At 38.9% G+C, this 8,168-nt stretch overlaps 1 protein-coding gene across 1 annotated transcript; it reads right to left on the reverse strand.

Annotated features, from left to right (window-relative positions):
* Positions 1 to 4,740: 4,740 nt before the first annotated feature.
* LOC110903891 (uncharacterized protein At5g39570) lies at positions 4,741 to 6,591 on the reverse strand. Its single transcript, XM_022149686.2, has 2 exons — positions 5,552 to 6,591; positions 4,741 to 5,052 (listed from the first exon to the last, which is right to left on the reverse strand). Exons 1-2 carry the CDS (start codon positions 6,563 to 6,565, stop codon positions 4,975 to 4,977), a joined length of 1,092 nt encoding a protein of 363 aa, XP_022005378.2. The 5' UTR covers positions 6,566 to 6,591; the 3' UTR covers positions 4,741 to 4,974.
* Positions 6,592 to 8,168: the final 1,577 nt, after the last annotated feature.

Genomic DNA, 8,168 nt, shown 5'->3' on the forward strand with positions numbered 1-8,168 from the left:
CCCTATAAAAACTCATTGCCAGATTTTTTTTGGTAGTTATCTTGGAAATTAATTAAATGATAAGAATGTCAAATTACTAATATACCCTTTTGAATTAATTAGGATAAAGGACACTTGTCATTCCCAAATTATTTCTCACACTTCTCACAAAAGTTCCACTTTGTACAGGATCCTTTACCTATATATATATATATATATATATATATATATATATATATAGTCAAGTATGTTAAGCATTAGAGGTAGGATAATCCATTAACCTCAAGAATTCACCAATGCACAAAATCACCAACATGGTTGATGATTCGGATGGTCATGAATCTAAGTAATGAAATACATAATTAACATATCTATTTTGCTAAGTAACCAAGTGAGGTATATCTAGACGAATGTTTTCAACATTGTGTGGTTGGAGACTTGGTGTAGTTTCGCTCACTTTATCGCTTGGAAATTACTTAGAGACTTAGGAAGTATGAAACGGAGACATATGAACCTCAAATTTTTGGGAACAAAACTCTAACAAAAGTCCTTCAACATGGAAGTTTGTTGGTGACTTGGTTTAGCATGAAAATGCCAAAAACAAAGTAAAAAATGAACATGTATGAAAAGTTTTAAAAAGAAACAAGAAAATCCTAACTTGGATCTCAAAGTGGTGGTTTACAATCTTTTTTTACCTTGGTAAACATGTGGTATTACTCCTACGGGTTATCTAAGGAAGAAGAATAAGAAGAAGAAAAGGCAAGAAAGAAGCTCAAAACTCATTGTTTTGAACTTAGAGTTTTCTACCGAAAGTGGAAGTTCTTGTTGATCTGAGAATGTTAGAGAGAAGGTTTGGAGTGTGAAAAGTGTTTAGGGGGTGGTAGGGGGTTTATATTTTTAAGTAGGATTAGGGTTTGGGTGTTAAATGAGGTGGTTGGGGGTTGAAAGAAGGGAAAAGAGACCAAATTTCGTGAGCTGAAAATGGTTTTGCCATACGGGTCCCTTGCGGACGGCACGGACTTGAGCATATGGTCCTCAAGGACCCAAGAAAATGTCAAAATTTTAATTTTAGTCCTTGCACTTGGTTTGCTTGTTATTGGTGCTAAAAACGTATTGTTTTGCATGTTTTGAGCATTTTAAGGTGTATGTAAGAATGTATAAGATAATAATAGGTGTGAATAATATTCCAAAGAAAATATAATCTCGATGTATGACTCAGTTTTGAATCAAAACGCGTATCCGTGGATGTTTACATGTTATGCAAGTATGATTAGGCAAAAATAGTATAAAATATGATTTCCATTGTGATTAAGTCTTAATTACAAAGGATTGGAATGAAAATACAAATTACAATAGAAAGAAAAAAGAAATGAAAAATACGGAACATTACACTAAGCGGTACATTTTTTATTTTATTATTTTTGTTTTAAACATATAAGATCGCTTACGTAAAAGCGGGTGCAACGATTTAGACGTTTTGGAAAGCGCACTTCAAGATTATCTAGAAAAAAACAAACAAACAAGCTTTTAAGCACCTTCGGGCATGGAAGGTTGTTAAAGAATTCGCAAAATAGGGCCAAATCGATTTGTTAAACGAAGATTCTTGTGAAAGTTCTAACAAGAGAAAATCATCGGATTCGGCTAACGTCTCTGCATCCGATAAGTCGGTGCCGGACTTAAACGACGAAGTTAGCCCAACACAACCCAAGAGGAAGGCAGTAGGCAAGACTTCGTGTTCGTCAAGCCAAACTGGAGTAGTAGGCGAGAATACAGAAGCTTACACGCAAAAGAAGGATGCGATGATGCAAGTGTTTATCGATGCAAGACAACAAAATCTTGTCGCAACCACAACCTTGATTAACGAACAACGTAAAAGTGTTGCCCAAGCGGCGAGGGACATAGATTTTCAGAAGTATATTATGTCACACGACAATCTCGACCTTGAAGTGCAAAATGTCTTTATAGCCCGCAAACAAGAACTTGCGGAAAAATATGGTTGGCCGACGAGCCATTTACCGGATTTTGTAGTTTTTTTATTTCTTAAAAAGTTTTCGGTTTTTATTTATTTATTGTTTCGGTTTTCTATTTTGAGTTATGTATTTTCTTCTATTTTAATAAAGTTTAAATTTTAGTTACATTGGACTTTATTTAAATAAAAAAAAAAAGTCAAGGGGACTCTGCGGCAAGGGTAGGGTGCTACTGGTGTTTTGTGGTTTAAGGGTAGTTTGTGGTGAATTTAACATGGCGCAATTAGATTGGTCGGGGCAAGGGTAGTACCCTTGGATGCCCTTTCCCTCCTTATAGTCTTTTTAGAAATCTTTTTGCAACTGTCATCCCAACACCAAAGGCCACTCTCAACGTTCAAACATCCTCTCACAAGCCCATAGTTGCCATGCTCACAGCTCGCTAACGGGACAGCGGCATGGTGTTCTGTGAATGTGGGCCTGACGTGGTAGGGGGTCTCTCTCAGGGTCGCACACCTTTACATAGTGGCCTAGAAGCCTTAGCATTTCAACTACACACGAACCCAAACACCATCATCATCGCTGTCGTCATCATCATGTTTTCAATGTTGTTAGTTAACCATCATGTATTCACCATCAACATTGTGCCTTACCTTCGAACACTGATCAGTAGCAATAAATTTGTAAACCAAACCTGATTGCGAAGTTGGGTATTACCTTAGGCTTTGTGTACCTTATGGGCTGTGGCTACTTGATAATGGGTGTCCAAATATGGCCCAATGCTTAGCCTGGGCCAAATCGGGTGTGACCCATCAGGCCAAATCTGGCTCACTCCTATATGAGGCTAAAGCCTTTATTCTAGGGACCTCTCTTCATTCCTTCTCCAAGACTCCCACTTTCACTAGTAATGTTATTCACCAGCATGACAATATCATCAGCTCTCGTTATATGTTCTCTCTGTTCATGCATAGACATGTGATTGTTGTTAGTATATTAATACGTTTGGTTAAACATTGTACTGATTTAAGCGTTGAAGGGTGGTCCAACGCCACGGCTTTGGACCCCTTCTAATGGTTCTCTCCTGTTGCAGATCCGCTCAAAGCTCCAGAAAGGCTAAAGCCGGTGCATACAAATCCAAAGCCCCGAGACCAATGCAATGGAGATCAACCCAGATCGTCACCATTGTGATGTAACTCAGTGTAGGAGTGTGAGGAGGGTTAGAGTACCTTTCTAAGAGATGATCAGCTGGTACAGATGCCAATCTAGGTCCTCATACTTCTACACTACCATCATTGTAATCAGTGGCGGACTCAGAAATTTTTTGTTGGGGGTGCGGATAAGGTGTTCAACCATATTTTCAAGGGGTGCGGTCTGGTTTTTTGCCTAAAATATACACTAAATTTTGTTTTCAAGGGGTGCCGCCGCCCACCCTGGCCAAAGGCTAAGTCCGCCCATGATTGTAATGTGTTATTACTTTGCCCTGATGCAGTGTGATATGCTGCACTTCTTAGATTCTCTAAATTTGATGCTCTATTCTAGTGTGCAGGTTACGCAATTATTATCTAGTCTCTTCAAGACCATTAATATCAAAATCATATGTTTCCCAATAAACTTCCTCAATCTTACTAAGAAGCAAATCGTCTATGAACCACCAGAAAACACTAAAAGCAGGTTACATGATGCGAGCGGTTAACATGAAGATAACAATGTCTGATTTGTTCAAAGTTTGACATAGTAGGACAACCAAATAAATACTATGTACACGTGCTACATTATCCCGTGAGAAGCAATTAACCTTACTAAAGATCAAAGCAATTAGTGTTGTTAGATGGAGCTTCATGAAAATCAAACAATGTTTGCTTCTAAGCTGGTCTTAGTATCATATTCACTAACTACCAAAAACAGTCACAGAAGGTAAGTGTCACTAGAGTATTATGCTTCAGGTCACAAAGGAGTCAGCACGAAGAGATCATAATGCTGTGTACCATCACTAAAAAGTCGATGGTCTAATTTTTTTCTACTCAATCGATGGTCAGATTTGTTCAAACCACATCATGTGATGCGCACATTATTTAACCAAGGAAGGCACAAATCACACACCAAATCCCAGTACATGTTGAAACTGTAGTGACAACTGAAGGGACTATTTTCAACATCAGTTCTTTGAACATAAAAAAGTTGTAAAAGGGCGACCAATTGTTGATAATAGCATAGTTGTCAAAAGCCATCGCCTCTTGCGCCTAGGCCCATTTTTTAGGCGAGGCGAGGGAAATGCGCTTTAAGTCGAGGTAATTGCGCTTTAATTCTTAAGGTTATGGTTCAGACGTAGATTCCAGCCATATTTCTACTTTTACCTCAGGAAAACTATTTTTCTACACCAATACACTAATATTTTAGAACTTTTGGTATTATATTATATGTTATATAGTTTATTTTATTTGAAGAATATTATTATTATTATTTTTAATTCTTTTTCATTGTGCACATTTTTTTCTCAGCCCTTGCTTTTTTTTTTTTTTGCGCCTAGGCCCCTGGCTAGGCCTATGCGCCTTGAGTGCGCCTAGCACCTTTAATAACTATGGATAATAGTACTTATGAAAAAAACCGGTTAACAGACTGAAAAGGTAAAACAAACCTTAAACTAGCAGGACGCACAGTAGCAAAGAATGTAGCCAGGAACAAGCAGCAAAATGTATTCAATTCTTCAGTCAGCAACTCATCGGTGAGTAAAACTAGAATATTGTGAAAGAAACCTAAAAGAAGATTTCAGGTTGAAGCAAAGATAAAAACACTCATAGTCTCGATGATCACACACCGCAAGAATTTAGGATTTTATTAATAAAAACCAAACCATAGCAAACCAAACAGTTTTATAACACAAGCAAAGACACACAATCACATATAAAAGACATAAACCAGTTTTTTGTGCTGGAAGTACATGAAACATCACAAGTATAAAATGCCACCCCTTTATTCATACTAGTAGCATATGGAGAAGCATCAATCAATCCAACAAACCAAACTTTAGCTCTCAATCATCATAGTGCTTGCGGTGGTGGTGCCTGTGTTTCTTCCTCTCATCATCTTCATCATCAGAACCATCATCTCCCTGCAATTTCAGTGCAATTATCAGCATATCTCAACCAAAAAAGGGTAACTGTTTCCCATCTGAGGTTAAATATCAACTTCCCTCAAACATTACAGGGACCAGTATTTTCAAATTCTTAGGAGCCAGGATACCAATTTCATGTGCTTTTACTATAGCAATGAGATACAAATCACTATATCAATGCAACTTGTAATTACACTATACAAAACTGTGGAAAGAGTACTTGCACACGAAGGTAACGTAAACCGAACTTAAAGAGTGAAACAAGTCTTATACAGCTCTACTCGATCAGGATACGATAAGATTCATGATTTGCCACAAAATCTTGCCAATTCATACCAAACTCGATCTAATTAAGCTTCAAAAGCAATACAAACTAATCATATTCTACACTTAATTCCAAAATCAAGCAATCCTACCTACATGTATAATCACATCAAACAGCTTCAATAAACAGAGGCATTGTATAATTATTGTTAAGAGTACCAATCGAACTTACATATTTCTTACGGCCACCACGATCTTCATCCTCATCATCATCACGCCTTTCGTAACTAGGTCTCTCATATTCCTCAGTCCTCCTCCCATAACCCGATCCATATTCAGAAACCGGCTCCTCCTGTCGACGACCATATCCAGATCCATATTCAGACACCGGTTCCTCCTGCCTCCGGCCATAACCAGATCCATATTCAGACACCGGCTCCTCTTGCATCCGCCCGTATCCAGATCCATATTCAGAAACCGGTTCCTCCTGCCTCCTTCCATAACCAGATCCATATTCAGAAACCGGCTCCTCTTGCCTACGGCCATAACCGGATCCGTATTCAGAAACCGGCTCCTCCTGCCGACGTCCATAACCGGATCCGTATTCCGAAACTGGCTCCTCCTGTCGACGACCATAACCGGATCCATACTCCGAAACCGGCTCCTCCTGTCTACGGCCATAACCGGATCCATACTCTGAAACCGGTTCCTCCTGACGACGTCCATAACCAGATCCGTACTCCGGATTCGGATCCTCATGTTTCCGGCCATAACCAGATCCGTACTCCGGATTCGGATCCTCTTCTTGCCTCCGGCCATAACCAGATCCATACTCGGAAACCGGCTCCTCCTGCCTACCGTAACCAGATCCACCGCCATAACCGCCACCGGGCTGATGACTCACGCCTCCATGAGGCTTGCGTCGAACATAGCTCTTGTATTCATTGTCAAGAGCTTCTTCGCCGTAAGCAGTTGGCTCGGAGTAGGAAGAGTAGTTGGAGGTTTCATAGTCAAAGCCAGAGGAGGAAGTGGAGGTGGAAGTGTAGCAGATTTCCTCCGATGGAGGGAGAGGGCGGCCGTAGGTGAGGGCCATGTCGTAGCCTCCACCGTATGGGGTGGGATCGTAGTCGTCGAAGTCATCGACGTCGTCTCCAGATTCGTAGTGGTGACCTTTCGGGTAGTATGACATGATTGGTTTTCGGGAGTTCGGGTTTTTCGGTATCAGATCAGATTTGGACCAATGCATATATTGATTGAGTCGGACCTTGTACGACGTCGTCTTACTAAGTTTGACAGTTGACTTCTTGGATAGCTAAAATATCGTCGGTGGAGATTAGATTTTTTTAACGACAATTTTCTTTTGATAGCCTCTTAATAACTATTCAGATGCTAGTTTTTAATGGTTTAAAACCTCTGAATGAATAAGAGGTAACCTCAAGTCTGAATGGTTAAGAGGTAACCTCTGAATGTTAATCATCACATGTCACATTCTTCATTTCTTCTACCTTCTCATTGATAAAATTCTTAATGGTTCCATTAAGAGGTAGCCTCTGAATGATAAATCATCACATGTCACATTCTTCTACCTCCTTTCCAGGGGTGCAGGATTCAAGGGACGGGGAGGGGCGTCCGATTCGCTGAACTTTTCGGTCAGTAGTGTTACGTATGAACGTTTCGTATAGAATTTTGTAGGTATATACGTTTTCGACCCCCCGGTTTTATTAAAGAAAATTAGGTATATACGTTTTCGACCCCCCGGTTTTAAATTCTTTTTATTTATATAGCCTAAATAACATATTTAATTGGCCCAAATATTATATAGCCCAAATCATTATATTTGGAAGAATGTATATTATATAGCCCAAATCATTATATACCCGAAATAAAAGCCCACCCTATCAAAAAAATAAACTCAAATTTGTTTACCTAGGATTACGACCAGAACAGAACATAAGGGGGGAAAATCACTGCTTTCTTGGTCGCCTGGTCTTCTTCAGTTGTTCGACTGTAGCTGTTGCTTGTTAAATCTTTCTTGTTCAACCAGAACCGGCTCCAGCTGGTTGAATCTTTCTTTTTCGACTTCTTCAATCTTTATAAGGTTAAAGGTATGTGTTTTTTATCTTTAGGTTTAATTTAGGGCTGCAATTTATGTGATTTTGGTTGAAATTATGGGTGAAATTGGTCCGAAATTTTGCCCTAAACCTGTTGAATCTTTTTGTAACTATGTCTAATTTTATTTGTTTAATCTTATTGTGATTTGATTGTAACGCCCGGCTATTTTGTACTTTCCATTTATAGAAAGTTTGATTCGTAATTCTAATTTTTGGAAACTTTGTATTCTTGTAATCGTTTCTTTCTTTGTAATCTTTATCAAATCGAGACTTGGATCATTAATGAAGCTTATATTTTGTTACATCTATGTTAAACGCATTCTATGTATACTCGTATGTTCGATTTGGTGAATCAATCTATGTTTAATCATGATTCTTGAAAACTATGTGCGAAACTTGTAATTAAACTAAACTTATGCATTGAACGTGTTTTGAACGAGAACGATACTTAATTTCGACATTCATGCACTCAATTATACTTGGTTTATGATAATCATACTTGTCTTGCCCTTAAACAATGCTTATATGACAAGAACATCCCCTAAAACTCTTAAAAACCCTAAACTATGAACTACAGGGGCCAAATTGTCATTTTTCAAACTTAATTTCATAATCCATGTGCTAGCGTAGCGCGACGGGTATAGCCTGGTTGCTAGCGCTACGCGAGCGCCTTGTTTCGGCAGACTTGTGTTTTCTTTCAAATTTTGCACGAAATCCAACTCTCCAACCTCACCCAAT

This window comes from Helianthus annuus, chromosome 14, assembly GCF_002127325.2.
Source record: "Helianthus annuus cultivar XRQ/B chromosome 14, HanXRQr2.0-SUNRISE, whole genome shotgun sequence".
NCBI lineage: Eukaryota > Viridiplantae > Streptophyta > Magnoliopsida > Asterales > Asteraceae > Helianthus > Helianthus annuus.